We start from the raw sequence: 21392 nt of genomic DNA, 5'->3' as shown, positions 1-21392 counted from the left end.
TTTCACAAAGTGAGAGTATACACAGGTTAGCATGCCTTGCAAAAAAAAAAAGTAACTAATGGAAAGCAAGTGGAAAATAGCCTTTATGAAAGACACGGAAAAATATGCTAATGAAGGCAACTAAAAAAAACCTAACACACAATTTAAGTTAAGGTTTTGTTTTAACACGGGAGATATAATTATTCTGTCTTCTACTTCTTCTAAGGCTATCTCCTCTTTTCTGCCAGATGCAGCATTCAGCTGGAGTCTTCCGTTCATTTAACGTCTACTGAAAAGGAGACAAAAATGTATTCCCAAGATGCAAAGACACGGAACTTGGCATCATTTTTGTGAAGAAATCCTGAGGAGAACACAATGAGCTCTACATGAAAACATCCTTGAGACAGACTGGCCATGTGTTCTGCAATGTCACTAAGCCACTAAATGTCAAAATATCCACTGAGAGATTTCACAAGATAATGATAGTTCGTGCTATTGAATGACTAAACTTTCAGGAGACAGCTGCCTTTTCAGAATCGCCAGCACAGAGAAGGAAAAAAAAAAGTAAAAGATCATGGTATGTGGGGGAAAACAAATTAAAGTGAGGACTGATCGTATGAGAAGGAGGAATTAATAGAGTATTTTGTCAGGCTCGGAGAGTGACAAGCTTGGAAGAACCAGCAGGGAAGGGAGAACGCACTGAAGGGAGAGGTTTCCCGGGATCCGAAGGGCTGCGGGCCGCTGGCGGGACTGGCAGCCCCCGGTCCCCCGGCGTGTCCGGTGCACCCACGCGTGCCCCGGCAGCGCCAGCGGGGCTGCCGGCAGAGGTCGGGCTGGGGGAGACGAAGGGCGCCCGCGGAGGCACCGCACCCCGGCGCCTTTTCCTCCTCCTCCTCCTCCTCCTCCTCCTCCTCCTCCCTGCGGCGGGGCGGGGAGGGCGCAGGTGAATGCGCCCTTTGTCCGGCCCAGGGCCCAGCGGACCCACGGGCGGGAGCTCCTTGGGGTGGCCGGGGCCCGAGGGGAGACCCCGAGGCCGCACCGCTCCACCGTCCCCCGGTGCGCAGCTCGGGACGTGGACAGGACAGTAGCGGGACCCCTCCGGCGCGGAGGGGAGCGGGATGGGCGCGGAGGGCGGAGCCGAGAGGGGAGGTGGAGGCTGCGGCCGCACCCCCCCCGCCGTTCCCCTCCTCAGAGTGCGGCGGGCGCTCCGTCGCTGACCTGGGCTCGCCTTGCCGCCCGAGCCGCCCCGCCGCCCGCACCGCTGCCCCCGCACCGCTGACCCGACGGACGGAGCCGAGCCGAGGCCGCCGCTGCCGCCGCCCCCACGGCGGGAGCTCCGGCGGGAAGGAGAGGCCGGGCTGCCGGGGGCCGAGGTGGGTGAGCCCGGGGCGGCGGGGAGGGGGCGGCCGTGCCCGGAGTCGCCGGGGAGGCGGCCGAGTGCGCCCGCGTGGCCGCGCTGCCGCCGCGGCGGGTTCCGGCTCGGGCCCCGCCCGCCCCGCGGCCGGGACGGGACGGGACGGGCATCCGCGGCCGGCTCGGGCTCCCCGAGGGGCAGTGCCCCTGGCGCACTCTGGCCCAGGAGAAACTCCGAGCGACGCTCTGCGGCTCCCACCTTCCTCCGGGCTTTTACTCGGTTTTCCACCGAGCTCAGCAGAATTTCTGAAAAGCGGGGAAAGTTATTGCCTCGCGTGCCGAGTGCTCGCACCGTCCTGCACGATGCAGCGCGCACTTGGGAAGCCGGTCAGTCATGTCATGCCCACCACTTTCAGGCTGTCATTTCCCGATAGTGCCAAGGGAGGGAGATGCAGTCACTGTCCTGTGCTTCTTCCATCACCTCATCCTTATTATCATAGCCTGTTTATTTTACCCATTTTTTCTTTTTTTCCTGGAGCCAGCCCTCAAACCCCTTACTCAGGAAAACTTGTCCTTGACTCGGGATGATGTTTTCTCGTGGTAGTGTCTGCACAGTGGGGATCGCTGTTGGTTCTGGGTTACAATAAAGCTGTTTTATTGGTACAAAATGCAATAGTGTGCTCACAGCGTTGGAAACTTGGTTTTCTGTAGCAGGACGTCCTCTATCCTCGCTGACAGCTGTCTCCCTGAGCAGAAGGGGTCTGCACTGAGAGTGGACATAAATAAAACTGCTTTCTTTCATAACAGTTGCGACTTAGATGAGGCTGTAACTGATCAGCCTCTTGTCTCTCACAGCACTCCTAATTTTTTTTTTCAGATGTATTTCAAAAAGACGCATGCTCTAGATTACTTCTTTCTGGCAATTTATTTCACTGAATTCCACTGAATTATAATTCCACTGGATTATAAGTACTTTTTTAGGGTTTTCCAAAACTATTAGCGTGCTTTGTTATTGGGAAATAATTTTGTGTTAACTGGTATCAGAAGCCAAGTGGACTACCATGGTTTGGTACCTGTGTTTCCTTGCATGCATTTGCATGGCTGTAACCCATATTTCCATGGATGACCACAGGCATTCGTTCACACCCACTTTCTTTTTTCTTTCCGTCTTCCACTGCATAAACTATTAATGCTGTATTTAACATTGTATTGAACATTGTATCCCAAAAGAACCAATAAATCAGCTTTTAGGATCAGCAGCTGGCCGCCTAGCTCACGGATTATTTTTTTTCGCATCGTGTTGTCATTTACTTCATCCTCATCAATACAAACCTTTAGCTAGAAGCTATTACTGGACTCTTAATTTTCTAAATGAAGAGTAATAGCAGCATGAGAATTGGGTGAATGAGGCTCTCCCATACAGAGCTTCCCAATCTAAATTATGCTTTTGGACCCCTAAGAGAGTGTGGTAGCTAGAAGGTAGGGCTCAAAAACAGGGTGACTGCCCTTCATATTATGAGTTCTTTAAAAAGATATCTGGAGTTCACTGTACTGGGTTTTTTTCCAGGTAATTACATCTACTGAGTTCTGTTTGCAAATTATTCTTTATCATTGTAACAGGTACAAATTCTGTATATTGAAATATATAGAAGTAGAAATTCTTAATTAATCATGGGGCTGTGGAAGCTGAGAAGATATCTGATACACCAAAACTTGTGATAAAATCACTGGGACTAGCCCTCGGAATAGGAGGAAAAAACAGAAATGTGCCTTCATCAGTCCGTGCTTTCTTGTGTGCAGGATATACAAACCCTCCATTAGCTGGTGTAGGAAAGAGTTAACAGCCTGACCTTCAGACAGAAGCTCTTGTTGACCCTACTCTGCAACACTTGTCTGAAAGGTTATGCCCAAAGTGAGAGCTTGCTAGCATGAGGGAAAAATCCAAAGAGAAATACTTAGGAAAAGAAAACTTTGGAAGGGAATACTTCAGCTTCAGGTGCCTGGTGACCTGGTAGAGAACAAACCCTCATAGCAGACAGTAGAAAACTGTAAGACTTATCTACTGAAGGAACCAGACACAGTAAAAAGGATAATTGTCGAAGTCTGATTTGTCCATATAATTTCCCAAAAGGCTTATGGATACAAAAGAATCAGCAATTAGAAAAACAGTTTAGTAATTCAGCTGTTCAGTAGGAAGGTACATGGAAGAGCTACCTAGTCATTGTCTTAAAGGTAGGAACAGAAGATCACTCTCTGGTATGGCACTCTGAGCTTCCAGTGGTGTGGTGCCAGTGCCTCTCCTCCTGCAGTGTGCAACAGTGTGGTGCACGCCTGGGAAGTCCTTGTTGCAGGGTTCTTGCAGTCCTTGTAGTTATTTCACACTCTTCAAGATACTGTCTTTCCTGCTATTCTAGGATTTTTAGAAACATCTCTTTCAGTTTATCCATTCTCTTCCTTTCTTTTTTCCTGGTATCTGATTTCTTGTAGTCCTTAATAGCTTAAAACCATTTCTGCTGGTACCTGTGGGTGGTGAGGATACCTTGGAACAGCATGCGTGAAGCTCCAGCTGAGTTTCTTGACAATCCTGAAGGGAGAATATGCCTCTAAAGCTGTACAGTGACTGTCAAGTAGACCAATCCTAAAACCTAAAAAATATTAGAAACAACACATTTGCATGGGTTTCTTGCATCAGCAAGTCTCACGAACTTCCCAAAATCCATCTTCATAATGTTTTACCAGTTATTTCTGTAAGCCATTTCAGAATTATTTATTGTAATTTAAAAACTTTCAGCCTGAATTGATTAATTCATTCCATCGGTGACATGGACATTAGGCTTAAGTATTATTTTTCGTCAGTGATTGTGTTCTGTTGATTCATGCTCTCTCTTAGTCTCTGCTTAACCGAGAAGACGAGCTGAGCTTTTCCGTCCCCTTCTCAGAGGACAGACTTTCCTATCCCTAGTTTATTGTACCTTCTCCAGCAAATGTGTGGAGGAGAGGGAAGAAAACATTTTGAGGGAAAAGAGGCCTTAAAATTCCAGTAAGGCATTTCAAAACCTGTTTTAAATCCTATGTTTGTTTTGCAGGGAATTTCCGCAATGGCGAAGAGGGAAGGTGGTAATTGTGCTATTGATCAGAATGCAAGTCAGAACATCATGCCAAGAAGAAATACAGGAAATCTTAACTACTTGGTAATGTTTCTGTAAAAAAGCAGCTCATATGTCACATAGAATATTGCAGTCTTTGATTCGATTTTGTCCAGAGACAGTGCTCCCATCACACTGGCATATCATCAGTAGTTTTAAAGGCTTGTCACAATATTGACATGAAGAGATAAAAAGATAAAGAATATCCCATTCAGTTTAATCACAGTCCATGATAAAAAATACACAAAGTTTGGGACAGCTAAAAACTACATGAGGTTTGCTGCTAATTGCATTTTACCTGATGAGCAAAATTCTGTAGAAATAATTTCAGATTTTTATACAGGAATATAAAATCTATCTTTGGAGGAACCTTCATGGTTGCCACATGGCATTCAGCAAGTTTTCCACCCCACATAAAAAAGTCCAGAAAAAAAATCCATTCCAGCATCCTTTGCCTCTGCAACTGCAGATGCACAGAACTAGTTCAAGCTACAACTTTCCATTCTAACATGAACTACCTCACAGGCTGTGAAATAATGAATTAGGCTTTGCAAACTATCTCTTCAAAAAATAGGTATGTCTCTGGATAAAACTTTGGTTCAGATGTGAATCTCATTTTGTATTATTTATACCAACTTCCAGTTCTGCAATGCATAGTCTACACTCTTCTTCACAGACTAGAGAATAAAAGTTACATAGGCTACTCATTCATTGTTACAAATATATGCTCTTATCATTAGATAAACACATAGTGGCTCTTCAGCTAAAAAATTCTCATTAAGACTATATACCTTTTAGTTTTACAGTGAGGCACTGTAGGTAAAACAGTCAGACTTGGGGGGGGGGGGGCTATCGTCTCTAATGAGGATTTTACAGCAAGATAGCAGTGTACATTTTTTATTTTCATGTTCAAACAAAACCCTTCTGTATCACTGAAGATGAACATGAGGCTTTCACCTACTTGCCTTATTTACAAGTAGTACCCACAGATAATATTTCCTTAAAACAGACAATGCCATTTTGCTTTCTGGGCATCTGGACAAATCAGGCATTCTAAAACTGAACCATTGCAGCATTAGTTCAGTTTTTCTTTATGTTTCACAGGGCCTACATGTTTATTACCTAACATATGAGTTCTCTGCCCGTGGTTGGCTCTCTGTTGCATCAAGTGCAGTGTCCTGCTGTTGGTACATGGATTTTCTTTTTGTGTGTATACTGATCATGTATCTAAAACTAAGGGATATTTTTAATATCCCTTAAAATATATTATCTCAGTTTAAACCAGTTTATAATATTACACTAATTTTTTTATACTAGCTTTGCTTCTTCTAAAGACAGTGATAATTGTGCCAAGATCTGTGAGCCATACTTACTTGGCAGCAGAAAATTCAGCTTTTTAAACTGAAGTGCCTCAGCTTCACGAATTTTCACCAAAGTCAAGAAAAAACTATTACATTTGTGAAGGAGAGGAAGAAGACCACAGGACTTGATGCTGGAGTTGACAGATGTGCAGCTGGTCTAACATGCTGGATCCAAAACATTTCCAATTGCATCCTTTTCCCCCATTTAAATGTCATTAAATTAGCTATGACAGAATGAAGTATTTTATTATCTTTAGACTCTGAACACTGTTACTGTGCATATTATTTGTGCTACAACATTAATTCTGTAGCTGAAATTTGACATTTGAAATCCCTAACTCATATCATAAGAAGCCGAAATAATGTTTCACATAATGTAATCATAATGTAATCCTTCTTCTCTTACAGTGTAGTTAACTTCCTGGAATTAAATCTATTTTGGAATCACCACAGATAATGAAGAATGGGAAATCTATGCTAAAAGTGCCTTGCTGCATATATTTTGTGTATGGTTTCAGTGCAGTACAGTGTAAAAGCCATAATGGCAAATACTGTCATTACTGAATTTTTTAATCTTCTCTTGAACTCATTTTGTGTTTGCTTTCTGTCATTTCCAGAATGTGGATATGCAAGTCACCAATCCACCAGAAGCAGCTGCACTTTTTGATTTACATCAAGCACACCATTTTGGTGAGTTTGAACACTCTTCAGAACAGCACTGCAAGCAGGATCTGTTCCCTAAGTGGCACTTGCCAATGAAGATAGCATCTGTGATCTCATTATTAATATTTATTTATACTTCTATGAGAGATGTCATATATCCTTTTATAACCAGAAAGGAAAATGTTTTCTATAAAATTCCAATCCTTGTCATAAACAAAGTTTTACCAGTGGTTTCAATTACCCTTTTAGCACTAGTTTATTTACCAGGAATATTAGCGGCTGGTTTCCAGCTGTACTTTGGCACCAAGTATAAAAGATTTCCCCAGTGGCTGGATAGATGGATGTTATCAAGGAAACAATTTGGACTTCTCAGTTTCTTCTTCGCTTCAATGCATGCCTGCTATAGCCTGTGCTATCCAATGAGAAGATCATACAGATACAAGCTGCTGAACTGGGCATTCCAGCAGGTACGATGGGCACGCAAACACCAAGCCTTCTGTATTCTGAAAATCCTTGTTTGGGTCATTCAAGCAAAGCCAGATGGGGAAAAGCCATTTCCATTGCCTTATTTGATTTTGAAGTAGATCCCCAGAGAGCACTGTTAAGGGACAGAGCAGGACCTAGTTATTAAAGCATGTAATAGAGAGTCAAGAGTCATCACAGCTATGCCAGTGTGTATTAAGTAATTTTCTTTATTTGTGGGTTTTTTCTATCTCTGTAAAATACACAAAATTATAACTGCCTCACAGGAACATTTAAGTCTTTGGCACACTATTAGTTTAGTGTGGATTAATCTTCTCTGGACCAGTGGAATCTACCAACAAAAACTGACCACTGAACATGCCATTTCTAGACATCTTTTTTGCAAAGTGAATAAGCCAGCAGTGAAGGAGGGCTGAGCTAAATCTCAATAATCTGTATTTGCCACAAACTAAATTTGTGAACGCTGATTGCTTCACAACTGAACTGATGCACACTACCTTGTTAAAAAATGTTAAAAAATAGAATTTCAGTGATGCTTCTGAGTCATGGGCAATAACTGGCTTGAAAAACTCTCTAATGTTCTCTAGAGAGAGTTCCTAATCCTCACTTATCACTTTGAGTGCCATAAGTATAAAAAATATTCCAATATAAGGTATAGACTAGAAATGCACGTTTTTATTACCCCCAAAGTCTGATCTAGAGTTTCATTAAAAGCACAATATGATGTTAGCAGCTTTTTAAGAATTCTGTAAACAGTCGAACTAACCGTTGAAAACTCTGAAATCAGCCTTACTGGTAATCTGACTTGAAGGGATTACCAGATACTTTCATGAGATTCCAGTTTCCAAGATGCAGAAATTACCATATTTGGAGCATATTATGCCATGGTGATCACTAGCAGCATCAAAGGGCTGGTGCAAGTAGTCATAAAGAGGAGAAGCTTTGACATTGGTTTATTGAAATCACAAATGTTCAAAGTTGTATTTTTTAAAAAAATACAGCTAAGCAATTACCCTGGCAGGATACCACCATTAAGAATGCCTGCTGAATTAGCTCCCTGAAATAGTGCTGTTAATATGTTTCCTGTTGTTATAATCTCCCTGATATGGTATTTAGCCATAGATGGATTTTTTTTTTTTTGAAGACAAGATTTATGCTTTTGTGAAGGCAGGTTAACAGGCCTCAGAACCAGTCCCTCCTGGGCCACGATTCTGATGAAGTCTAAGTTCTTCTCCCTTAAAGCTCACCTTTGCTTTGCAGTTACTGTTGGAGACTTTGTCACCAGAAGTATATAGCAGTTAAATTCAGAGACATTCAAACAAACCAAATACTGTGTTTCTTGGCTTATTTCCTGAATATTGTGGTGAAAATAGTGAAATTGTATTTCACACAAATGGCCAAGTGTGCCAGTCTGTAATTTTAAATATGGTGTTCCTTTGGTAGGTCAAACAAAAAAAAGAAAATGCCTGGATCGAACATGATGTTTGGAGAATGGAAATTTATGTGTCTCTAGGAATTCTGGGACTTGCTTTGCTGGCCTTGTTGGCAATAACATCAATTCCATCTGTCAGTCACTCTTTGACTTGGAGAGAGTTCCACTACATTCAGGTGCGCATCATGTCATTACTGCACATCTTTAGCCCCAGTTGTAGAACTGTGTGTTATCAGCTAAGACCATTAGGAGTTAGAAATATCAAACACAGAGGAGTTAGTGAAATGAATCTCAAAGTTTGTTCTGTACTCTTTGTTAATAGCTTTGTGAGAAATGTTCTTTCCGTTTGCTATTTTGTCAGGAGAACAGGCTGTGGGGTTCAGGGTATAAAATGGGATGAAAAAGAACTCAAACCACTTTTTTCTCTCCTCTTGACTTTCTGACCAGCAGCATTTTCTTTTCAGGACCTTTCCTTAGCTCTGGTGCTGAAGGTATTTCCACAATATTCTAGGCATCTTTCAGGAATGCCCTGTGTCCTGCTGAATTGGGATTAGGTAGTATTAAACCAGTAAACGTTGTTCCCATACAGCAGGGTGTATTCTGAAAAGGAGACATCCTAGAACAGATGCATAATCAAATCCAGCCAGTCTTGAGTTTGCTACAGCTGTGCTTGTTTCCTTCATCCAAGGTTTGCTCTTAATTCTCTTATAGCATATGCAGTAATTATCAGGGGTGTTTCTGCTGACATCAGTATGATCACACTAGAGTTAAGCAAGTGTTCAATCAGGCCCCTGAACACCAAAGCCTGAAAATTCAATAACCTACTAAGTACCTGGCATTTGAAAATTTGATTTAAATTTTAAAAGTAGATCTGAAGTGTCTGCAATTAGTAGATTTGATATTCTGCACACTCTTTGAAGTCCATCATTTGTAAGAGAAGTTTTCAAGTGTACAGAGAATATGGACAGGTGAGAAGGGAGTTTCTAAATGTGCAACTCCTTTCAGTATTGAAAGACTATGGTGAAGAAACCCAGAAGAGTAACCCTACTGTGTTAGACTTGTTTTATAAACAAATAACTTTTATACTCGGAAATCAGATTCTGTACATTGAGTAGTTTTTGACTTCACTGATGAATACAAGATTGCTAAGTGACAAGAAACTCAAAATTACTAGTAATTCTAGCTTAAAATTTCCTTTACTCCTGAATTTGGTAGACAACCTAAGCCAAATTTATCACTGTATGTGAAATGAAAGACTTGAGTTTCCTGTAGTTGTGCAATTGCTTGTGTCGTAGTACTAGACTTAGTAGTTTGTGATTTTAATTTAGCTTAATTTTTTTTTTGCAAGAAATCAATTAAGCCCTTTATATCTGCTTTTGAACTCATAATAATTTATCACAAAAATAAAGTAATTTAGGATACAGATGACATCTATAAATTGAAATACTGAGAATTGACCCTTTTTCAGGAATAGCCTGTAATCTCCTCTGTATGTTAGCTAAATATCATAGCAATACTTGAAAAATGGGCCTCATCTGTTTTCTTTTACAGTGGCATAGAGGGGTAGAGTTGGATTCTTGAATTATAGTTCTTACATTTTAGTTCAAAGCCAATGGTCTCTTTTCTTTAACTTGCATGTTGTTGGTTGTAGCCCTTCCTGATTTCCATACTTGCTTAGCTGAGTACTCTTTTTGCCAAGTTGGGAACAAATAAATAGCTTACTGTTTTCTTTCTCTTTTTCAGAGCAAGATGGGATATGTAGCTTTGCTCCTATGCACCGTTCACGCACTGGTGTTTGCTTGGAATAAGTGGGTCGATGTTAACCAATTTATCTGGTATACACCACCTTCATTTATGATAGCAGTTTTTCTTCCTATTGTAGTTCTGCTTTGTAAATGTATACTGCTCCTCCCATGTTTTAGGAAGAGGATAAGAAAAATTAGATGTGGTTGGGAAGCTAACACACAAACCAATCAAACCAGCATGACTTCCAGACTGTAGATCAAATATGAATATTTCCTATGTATGTATGTAAATATGCTCAAGGCCATGAAATATTCACTCATGAGCTCTGTTTTCACATTTTCTATAGATGTTTCTTTTTCACTTTTCATTTTGACTTCAGGAGTATGGTATACTTGATGCAATTTTGACTTTTTCTAAGACAGAAGATGGAAACATTTATTTTACACTTTAATCTGTGTTTTGGTATTTGATCATTTCTTTCTTCTGAGTCACTGCTTCTAAAATCCAAGGGTTTCATTGTCTCAATCCTAATTCTTTTGTAGGCAAAAACAAACATAAATCATTGCTCCAGATGACCACACAAAGTAAAAAAATTATTACAGCACAGAACCCAGGAATGCTTTCTGCTTCATGTGTTCCTTTGTTAAATCTCAGTATTATAATGGGACAAAAACCATTCCCCCTTATCACCTGCATCCTATGTTACAGTCTGCAGAATGAGCACCTTGGCACATGAGCCAGACAGAAACTGTGTATTCCCTCCAGGTCTTGAATTTAGACAATTGGGCAAGCAGAATTGCAGGGAACTTTACAAGGTAAATATATCCTGAGGCTTGGGCACAGTTTAAAAAAACAGTTTTTAAACTCAGATCTCCCTCTTATGCAGGACTAGGTGTGTCTCTGTTTACTTGAAACCATAAAACATTTCCCATTTTTTATTCCATGAACACATTCTTTTGTTTTTGATGCTGGAAATTTTCCATGCTTTTGACCTAATCCTGCAGCCCACGACACGTGCTAAACTTTATTCACACAAATTATTCCAGTGGGATAACTCAGGTCAGGTAAATGTGTTTTACTGTTTACTCTAGGGCCAGCACAATTGTGTGACTAGAAGAAAAACATTAAAAATAGACATTTGAACCTTGCCATTGATTTGGTGATATTTCCATGTAAAATGGCTTCCAAATGCATTTGCTTTTGCAGAAATTTTCATAATAACTTTAATAAGCTCATTAAACCTCACTTTCCTTACGTTACATTGGTCTGGCTGAATTTTTAAATGAATAATTCATTTGTTAGTATCTATTTTAAAATATGTTATTCAGTAGTTAATATTTTCAGCCATTATCAGGAACATTTCTGCCAGTCTCCCTGAAGGAGCTGACTACGATGTGGACTGTTGCTGCCACCTATTGCTGGAATCATCTGAATGAGAATTGTAACTGGTAATGGCTCTGGTATTAAAACAAACAGGAAAACAATGTATGCCTAATATATGGTGCTAATGATTCCGTTGTACCTTTGTGGACTTTTACACTGAGAATTAATAGCTCAAATTAAATAGCTACAGGGATATTACATCTTGCATTTCCCTGGTTATTACAAGTTGATTATTGCAACTTAAAAGTTAGCCTTATTTGCACATAATGTAGCACTGTGAAAATAACTGGGGACATGGTGGTCTGTATAATATAGAGTGAAATGAGTGGCATTGTGTATCAAACCAGTAATGCATGACAGAGGCAAAAACTCTAAAATACAGGAAGCTAGTCTGCAATGTTAGTCTAAGAAATTTCTAACAGAACAGGAAAAATGTGGTTCTCAATGCCTTTGCATTTACATTTCTATAAATGAGCTAAATCAAATCTTTTGTAAGTCATAAGCTCTATGCACTTGTTACAGAAGGTAGTGTAAGCTAGCATAACTTCATTCATTTCAATCAGTTAATATGGGTTGAATTCCTAACATAAATTACAGGTGAAAACCAATTTCAAGATCATCACATACTGTACAAACTGACCTTTTACGGTCACCATTCAGCTGGGGACATTAAGCACACTTCAGACTTTTCTCTCTAGCATTGTCCAGGAACAAACACAGAAGTGTCTTCTATCAGCTGAAATTTGCATACAGTCTACAAAAGCTATTCTGAAAATCACACATGACATCCAAACATTCAAGCATGTTTTTCCCTACTGATTGTTTCAAGTAGGAGCTGGGTTTTCTGTGTCACATCTAGCCACTTCTCTAGAAACTACCACTGAATGCATATAGCCAGAATGTGAAACCTCTTACCAAGCCTCTTCCCTGCTTTGTAAGTCTTTAGTAAACTACTTCTGAGTAACTCACTTCCCAGTCTGCAGGCTGCCCAGGAAAGTGGTTGAGTCACCATCCCTGAAGGTATTTAAAAGATATGTACATGTGGAACTTAGGGACATGGTTTAGTGGTGGGCTTGGCAGTGTTAGATTTGTGGTTAGACTCGATGATCTTAAAGGTCTTTTCCAACCTAAATGATTCTATGATTCTGTTTTCAAGCTTTTAAGGCATTCAGATACAACAGTGAGGGAGGAGGGTCATGAAGGGTTTATAAAAGGCTACAGAAGAAAATGCCATTGACAGTATTTAATTTCTCCCTTTGTAACAGACGTGATTTAGTTCAACACTAATTAAACTAAATGCATATGTACCTTTTAATTTACGTTTATGTAGCTATTTCAGAATTCAGTGTATTAATATGCCTATATCTACTATAATACATTAAATCAATGTGTGTGCACATTTTAGGCACTTATTTGTATAACAGTAATTACTTCTATAAATCTCTGCATCAATAAATGCTTCAATGTATGCTGTATCTGCAATTGTGTCATATGCATCCTGGGTATAAAGGTAAAAAGGCACTTTAGACTTTAGAAAAGCTGCTGATATGAACAATAAAAATGGCTTCAGTCAAGGAAAACCATTCTCTCCATACTGGTGAAGAGCCTGGAGCCTCCAAAGGAAAGAAGAAAACAGAATCTGTCACTCTAGCACAAGTGGTTTTGCAATGCCTCTACAAGGCCTGCAAAGTACTTTTTTCAGTTGTTACTTATCTCCAGTGTATTTAAGTGAGAGAAACAGAATTCAGACTCTGGAGATACACTCATAAATTGTTGAAGGAGTTTGAGGAATTTTATGCCAAGTTCACCTGGGGTAGTCATATCCAGAATACTATTCTCAAGAAGTAATACCAACAGTCAGTGGTCAGGAGGCTAAAGCCAGGGCTGTGCTGGCTATGATTTAATGCAAATTCCTGTTGACAGCAGCATTTACTGCAAGCTGTCCTTCTCTATGGCCACTCTTCTCTGTTCTCAGTTCTGCAAGTCTTTAAGGATATGAAGTTCATCAGACCAAGGCATTGGATCTAGTCAAAAAGTAATGGAGAAAAAAGAATGATTCAGCCAGATCCATTCACAGGTCTGATTCACCTGACAGTCATGCACATATGTCAGCAGGGAGGATGGGAAGAGGAATGGCCTAAAGAGACAATGTAACTGAAACCAGCTTAAAATGCATCATTCCAAGTGCTCCTAAAAGTCAAGACTTAAGTTACTTCATCCTATTTCAGTAGCAAGAACGTTTCATTGGTTCACTTATTGGTCATGTCCTTAGTTTTCCATGAATCAGTGGGCAAAAATGTGTTCTAGAAATTGTCATCAAAAACTGTATAAAACTGACTGACCTCTACATGACTGTGGGCTTTGTGGTTTCATTTGTAGAGATTATCTCACGTCTCCACATCTTTTCTCCTACATCCACGGTTTCTAGTACTGTCCCTCGATAACATAAAATGTTATGTTAACCATTTTTGAAATTCAAACTGCTGTCTTTTAAGCTGATTTTCTTTAAATGGCATTAAATTAATAACATAAAAGAACAAAATAAAACAAAAAGACTGGTTTTTGAAAACATGCTGAATCCACCTCTGGAGAATGTAAGCTGCTGTAGTCACTGTGTCTGACAATGGCTGACCAATGCCACTCATTTTTTTCGGTAGTGACAGGAGTTCTTGATCCCATCAGCATGCTCTGTTGTTGATGGCAAAATTATTCCTTTTGGTGAGACTTTGGACTCCTTAAAACAAGTCTCATTGAATTCAGTTGCATCAGGGTTCAATTTATGCATCGTTTGACCTTTTCTGTAGATTGAATGTAACATTTGAATGGGTGTAGTGAGGTTAATTTATTAAGTAGGCATAATAAATTTTCAGATATTTTCAAATGAAAATATATAAAACCAATCACTGGACAAAATTCTATAAACATAAAAAAGACCACAGCTACTTCCAATAAAGATGATGCAGCAGAAGATACAGTTGGTTTGTCTTTTTTTGTTTCTTTTTATGTATATTTCATCTTCAGAGCATGAAAGTATATTGCTGGGATAAATATGCTATGTCTTTGACCTAGTTAAAGATGTGTAGTCTCTGTGGGACTGGTAGAATACTACCACTGCTACTGATAGAAGTATTTAGTCCTTAAATTTTATCCATTGGGTTCACTATTTAATAAGTAGTGAGACAAGTGTGGGGGTTTTTGAATTGGACAGTCAAATTTGTAGTTTGCAGTCAAGTGCAGTCTTTATACACATGCCTATACTGTTTTGTTGAATGTCCTTTACTGAAAAAGAATTTTCCATGAATATCTCCATTACTTGGAATGCTGAGAAGTATCTTATTGCTGGACTTAAGGAATGGCCACATAACTATCTCTAACTGACCACATAACCATCTGTAGTTATTTCTCTGCCTTTTTTTTCAGTCATGTGGAATTTCATTTCTCTCTTGTCTGTACCTGTGCATGTACCAGAATAACTTTTGAACAGTGCATCTCATTAATTCAAAAATGTTCTAAATGTTCTAACAGGAAATCCTTAAAAAGAAAATAAACAAGAACCTGGAATTGGAAAAACACAAGCCATTTGCAGGGCTCCTCAAGTATCTCCGTAATGATTTAGGATTCTAAAAATTGTTTGATGCTACCCATAATTAAAATAATGATGACTTTTTCTTGTGCCTTCTAATTTGCAATCAACTTAGTACATTCACAAGGATATGAATATCCTAAATTATTTATTCCCAGATAATTAATGACAAACAATAGAGTATTCTGGGGCAGAGGCAGGTTGGGACTATGAAGCTGTGCAAAGAGGCATCAACATGGAATTGGAAGGAACAGGACAATAGGAGATTCTGGAAAAAAGAAGAAAGGAGACATTACAAGCACTCACATTTTCTTATGAAAGGAAAAATTAAAGGAACCCAGTGTTAAAGGGAAAAAATAAGTCAATGGAGGATACTGAGTGAGATTACTAAACATCATCAAGTTTGTAGGGAACAGAAATTGTTAGTCAGGGAGATGGGTAAAATGGAGGATAACTGAATGACAGGTGGAAGAGTCTGAAAAAACTGAAGTGAATACCCAAAACAGAGGGGATGGGAGGGTTGGTTTTCTACATGGAGTAGGGAAATGGAATGAACAAAGAGCTCAAGTGTGTGCAGAATTTGACCTGCAGAACCTATTATGGTGCAACCTCTTCTCCAATCCTGAAATACTATTTGAGGCATTCTGAAGAAGTGTGTTCAAAATCCACCGAAATGTATGAACACCAGCAAGGTTATAAGAGGTTTAGCGACTTGAAGGAATTATTCTTTGAGATGCAGTTTTATTATAGATGAGGAACAGACTGCTTCTGAAGCTTGGGAAACAAGTCATAGATATTGCTCCACTTTTCATAATGATCCATATAGAAACTGAGTTATTTTCAAATAACAGCAGACATTGCTGTTTTACTTCCTGGTAAAGTCTACATCATGCTAAATGAAGACAAATGTTTATGTAAGACACAATGAAGCTAACCCACTCTTAAACCTTACTTATGCAAAAGAGGGAACCAACTGAAATCAGAATTAAATGGTGCATTACTAATTCTTAAGAACTTCAGTTTTGTCCTTGTTCTGATATCACTATTCTACTGCAAATATTTAATCCTCACCATTTAGTTCTTCTAGAGGCAAAATTCCCAGTGAAACCAATGGGACTTTTACTTAGCTATTCAGAGACAGATTTGTCCCTGCAGTCACATAAATACTTCAGGTCTGCTTTCTCCTTGACACAATTATCAGTAAATTGTTCACCTTCTCCAGTATTTGGGATGGACTCTATTCTGCCATGAACCTGCCATCAAGACAGTCTTATCAAGGGAAGAGCAATAAAATTTATTACCATTTCTCTATTACCAGAACTTGGCCTGGAGCACTCCATATCACAACACAGCAGCTGAGCCATGAAATCTCCTCCTCATCAAGTCCTCAGCTTTATTCAGCCCTGTTTTAATACCCTTGCTTAGTTATTTCTAAGTACCTCCCTGAAAACTCTTCCATATAATTGAGTTCTTACACCTTTCTGACACCAAGCTGCTAAAAGAATAAGGTGATGGGGAATGCCAATGGCAAAGAAAGAGAAAAATGAAGTACATTGGGTAAGTGGGAATGAGATACACTTAGATCCTAGAATGAGGTGAGAGTGGGTAGGTGAATGAAACAGGGGGAAACTGTGAGCCTACAGAACGTTTGGGAGTTGGAAGGGGGATATCATGTATTGACTGGCCCTTTTAATGCCCTCTTCCCTCTGTTTTCATATTCTTATCCAATCTGATCCACCTTGATCCCTCCCTTTTCCCACCTTTGGTCCTTTCCCTAAACATCCCACAGTAAGTCCTACACATTCTTAAATAATAATTTTCAGACAATTATTTTCTCTTTGCATAATATATAAAGTTCCACATGCCTTTAGAAAAACACCTTTTCAATTCACATTACCTTTCAGGGGAAACAGTTTCTTCCCTTGAGAACCTTGGTGCGTTTTGCCCCAGGGACAATGATCTGGTCATTCCCCTTGGATGGTCGTGGCAGTAGGCAATTTGGTTTCATTTTCATTGATTAGCTTGCTGGGGTTTCTCTGCCTGTTATTGCTCCTCTGACCCTCCTTAGATCTTTGTGTTTGCCACGATTAGCTTTTGATCATTTAACCCGACAATACAGAGAAGAGCTTCTCACATGATCAGAGTATGGAGCAGCTGCTTTACAGGAAGAGACTAAAAAGGTGGAAGCTCTTCAAATGAGAGGAGAGAAGGTGGAAAGTAACAAAATCAAGGTTTATAAAATATTGAGGTAAGTGTCCAAGATAAACACAGAATTGTTATTCACCAAATCCCCATTATCAGGAATAGAGAGGATTCAATGGAACTAGAAGGAGATCAGTTTACAACTGATTAAGAAAGTGCATCTTTCTTCAGAGGACATACAAATTCTGGAGCTTGCTGCCACGAAGGGCTGTGGAGGCAAACAACATCAGCAAGTTCAAAAGGAGGTTAGACAAACCCAGAAACAACAGCCCCCAAAGCAACACCAAAGGGCTTTGCAAGTGTGTACCCTATGACATCACTAGGGTAAATATGGATTTGGGAGGAGAGTACGAAATACAGTTGCCAGGTTTGCACACTCTCCTTGAACAGCATTTTGTTTTGCTGCTCTTGAACATGTATTACTGGGTTAGACAGGCTAGTGGTCTGACCAAGTATGGTGTTTCTTATGTTCCCTTACCTCAAGAGGAAATCTCTCAGACTAACATACTCCTCCCAGTTTTATGGCTGGAAAACAAATATGTTGGGAATGACAACTTAAATCCTAAAGAAAAGACTATTGCCTTCATATTGAAAAAATGGCTTAACTCTCAGGCTCTGTAGCAACTCATTGGTCTCGTTCATAGCTGTGGAATTAATTACATAAATCTTCACAGGACTGGGAACAGAATTAGCATTTAATTGCTCTGTAAAGATAGAGATTTTCCTCTCATAGTACTAAGTTGCTGTAAAATTATCGTGTTTTCATTTTTGTTTTTCAGGGAATATTTTACTCAGCTGGCATGATCCCATTCAGTGAAACAAAATGTTCAGAATCAACTAACTAAAGACCTAATCTAATAACGACAAGGTACATGCAATAAGAAGATTACAAATATTTTACATGTTAAGTGACATATTTCTATGTTTTCACTACCATGATGATACATATCACACAGTGTAGCACCTGCATCAGGACAGGCCAGCCTGCTGGAAAGCAGCTCTGCAGACAAGGACCTGGGGGTCCTGGTGGTCAAGCTGTTCATGCTGTTCATGCATCAGCAGTGAGCCCTTGTGGCCATGGAGGCCAACGGGATCCTGGGATGCATTAGGAAAAGTACTGCCAGCAGGTTGAGGGAAGTGATCGTGCACCTCTACAGAGCCCTTGTGAGGCTGCACTTGGAGTGCTGAGTCCAGCACTGGGATGGAACCAGGCTCTTCTCAGTTGTGCTGAGCAATAGGAAAAGAGGCAACAGGCAGAAACAGATGCACAGAAAGTTGCACCTGAATATGAGGAAGAGCTTCTTTACTGTGTGGGTGACTGTGCACTGGAACAGATTGTCCAGAGATGTTGTGGAGCCTCCCTCAGTGGAGATATTTGAGAACCATCTGGATGCAATTCTGTGCAATGTGCCCTAGGATAACCCTGCCTGAGCATGGAGTTTGGACCAGATTACCCACTGTGATCCCTTCCAACCTTATCCATTCTGTGATTCTGTGATCCTGATTAATTTTTATTTCACTTCTGCTCTCAAGAAAAATCTGTGATCTGCAGCTTTGTGAAGGAAATTTGAATTTAAAGAGCTAAAATCCTGTTAGTAAAACACAATAGTCTTAGCCTGTCAAGTGGTGGTCAAACCACAATCCAGCCTATGCTACCCTCAGCTACTTTAGTATTCAGGCAAATATTGTCTTTTAAATGTGTTTTTCAGTTTTGTAATATCCATGCTTTGCTAGGAAGGAGGTATGTCTGTTCTTGGTTAAGAAGTCAACTGACTGAAAGCTTTGCTCTGGATGCAATTGTTTGCATTATAAAAATAATCTATTTTCCCCCTGGCTTTGGGTCCAACAATTATTGCATGCACAAGATCACACTTTTAGAACCACCTGTCTCAGTAGATGCCTTCTAAGATGAGCAGACACAAACCAAGAACAAAATTTCTGACCTTCTATTACTTACTCCACAAAGCAAATGTTGTTTCAGAGAGAAGTGGAAAGGTCATATGTGATTTTGTGCTTCACATGAAGCCAAGAACAAAGGTCCTGGAAGCCCTCAACTGAGCATCAACAATAGTTATGGAAAACCATAGTCAGAGAAAGCTAGGAAAGGTTTCCTTCCTTCAGCTTTTTTTCTGGTGAATAAAATTTATCTGATAAATCATAAAATCAGAAACAATCCTCACTGTTTTGCTACTGGATTTTTTTTTTCAGGGGGGCAGGAAGGTGGAGAACAGAGCTTGGAACAATCCTCTAGTTGCCCTTAGTTTGTAATATCTCTTGTGAAGAAGGAGATACTTTGTCTTGTTTCCCGTGACTTGCCAGTATTTCTCAACTACAGCTTATTAAATGTGCATTATAGGGGTTTTTCTTCCCTTTTCTTCATTCTGTCTTTCTTTATTTTCTCTATTCTTTTTCCTTTCCTTTTTCTTTGTTACATTTTTTTCACTTCTCTTCACTCTTCTCCTCCCCTCTCCTTCTCAAAAGAATATCTAAGTGTTTTCTTTCATCTACTTCAGTTTGTGCTTCTTTCCTTGCTTTTGGCTACTGAAATTTAGATCCTACAGGGTCTGAAAAGGTTGTGATACCCAGAGAGCTAGTGAAAAGGGGACATCACAAATTGATGAAACCCAAAGACTGAAAGAAGAGATTTTAGTCGAGGTATTCACCATTTATTTTTGTTCTTTGTTTAATTAATGGTTAGGGTGGTGGTGGGGTTTTAATAATATCTTTATTTAACAAAAAAAATTTTTTTTCAAGTAAACAATTACATCAGATCTCTGCAGATCCATTTTGTTCTTATAAAGAATGGATAAGAGGTAAAAGTTTTATTTTTAGATTAATTGCAGGCTGCCATAAGAAAAAATTAGATGGTCTGAATGTTCCTGGCTGGGAAACACTGTATTTTTCTGCTAAGTTACGAAATTAGCTTTGTTGAGGGTAGTATGCCAAAAACTATTGTATTTGGGTTTGTTGCCCTGATAGGAAGTAAAATTTTTTTGTGTTTGTTTTCACTCTCTTGCCATGGTGAAATCCCCAGGGCTTTGCTTTCCCATTGCCAAGAGGAAGAACCAGAATATCTGTTCCATTTGCCAATTGGAAAGGCCTTTGTTATGTTCCATCCCGTAAAGAAAGAAATAATACTGCTACCCTACTTTGATAAAAAAACACCTGCTAAGAGAAAGTAACCCCCTTTCCTAACAGGTGGTTTAAGATACCCATTTAACAGGGTATCTGAGAATTATGCTGACCACAGATCTTTGTACATAATTTGAGAGACCTGTAACTATCCAATTTCATCCTCTCACTAAAGAGACATGGTCCAATTTTGCTGAGAGTTTAAGTATATAAAAGGTATTTATATACCCATTGCTCTCATGCTAATCTCTATGCAAAACAGGGCCATCTATGCTTTTCCTGCTTGAATAGATCATTTACACAGCAATGGAAGGAAGGCTGTAGTTGTTTTAGTTCCAATTTCAAACAAGAATTTTCAAACTGCAAAACCTCAAAAAGGTGCTAGGAAAGCATAGGAACAAGTTAAGTCCATCAAACTGCCTTGATTTTAATTTTTGAATGTACTAGAAACCAAGTTAGTGGTGTCTGTTCGACAGGCTGGTAAATAAATGACCATGACTCAAAAGTTCCCTCATTTACCGCTGTGCCAAAGGCTAAAGCCAGGTAGGTTTGCACACAGGAAAGGAGAAACAACTGAAGAAGAAATGAACAATGTACGTGACAAATAACACTGAATGACACCCATGGGAACCCAACTGGGTTAGGAATAAAGGACCAGAGTCAGAACTGGCACACGCTACATAGTGCAGGCTGGAAGGCAGAACCTGTGACTCTTTCCCAAGAAAACGCGGCTTGTGAGTGCTCACAGGCCAAACAGCTTCACAAGAAACAGGTAACAAATCGAGGATCGTTAACCATATACTACCTGCGTAAGAAAAAAGCCCCCTTCTTGTTAAAAAATGAACACAGATCTAATGTATCATCTCCTAAAGGTCTGAGTCTTCTGTTTAAGACTTTATGCTGCAGTAATAATGTAAAAAAAGTCCTGC

At 39.7% G+C, this 21392-nt stretch overlaps 1 protein-coding gene across 3 annotated transcripts; it reads left to right on the top strand.

Annotated features, from left to right (window-relative positions):
* Positions 1 to 1251: 1251 nt before the first annotated feature.
* Positions 1252 to 14514, top strand: STEAP1 (STEAP family member 1). 3 transcript variants are annotated; one of them, XM_032711057.1, is made up of 6 exons: positions 3740 to 3959; positions 4419 to 4523; positions 6457 to 6529; positions 6752 to 6969; positions 8429 to 8593; positions 10161 to 14514. In XM_032711057.1, the coding sequence occupies exons 1-6, from the start codon at positions 3930 to 3932 to the stop codon at positions 10416 to 10418; spliced, it is 849 nt and encodes a 282-aa protein (XP_032566948.1). In that variant the 5' UTR covers positions 3740 to 3929; the 3' UTR covers positions 10419 to 14514. The 3 variants fall into 3 exon arrangements, with proteins under 3 accessions (XP_032566956.1, XP_032566940.1, XP_032566948.1); XM_032711065.1 differs by lacking the exon at positions 3740 to 3959 and adding an exon at positions 1252 to 1352 and having other exon boundaries at positions 6457 to 6969; XM_032711049.1 differs by having other exon boundaries at positions 3736 to 3959; positions 6457 to 6969.
* Positions 14515 to 21392: the final 6878 nt, after the last annotated feature.

This window comes from Chiroxiphia lanceolata, chromosome 1, assembly GCF_009829145.1.
Source record: "Chiroxiphia lanceolata isolate bChiLan1 chromosome 1, bChiLan1.pri, whole genome shotgun sequence".
NCBI lineage: Eukaryota > Metazoa > Chordata > Aves > Passeriformes > Pipridae > Chiroxiphia > Chiroxiphia lanceolata.
This window is presented reverse-complemented; position numbering and strand designations above follow the sequence as displayed.

Bases quoted from the DNA above. Each gene is read 5' to 3' on its own strand.
- STEAP1 (XM_032711049.1), top strand. From the start codon at position 3,930: ATGCCTCTAAAGCTGTACAGTGACTGTCAA. The intron at 4,524-6,456 runs GTAATGTTTCTG...TGTCATTTCCAG, and splicing joins CAGGAAATCTTAACTACTTG to AATGTGGATATGCAAGTCAC. The intron at 8,594-10,160 runs GTGCGCATCATG...TCTCTTTTTCAG, and splicing joins GAGAGTTCCACTACATTCAG to AGCAAGATGGGATATGTAGC.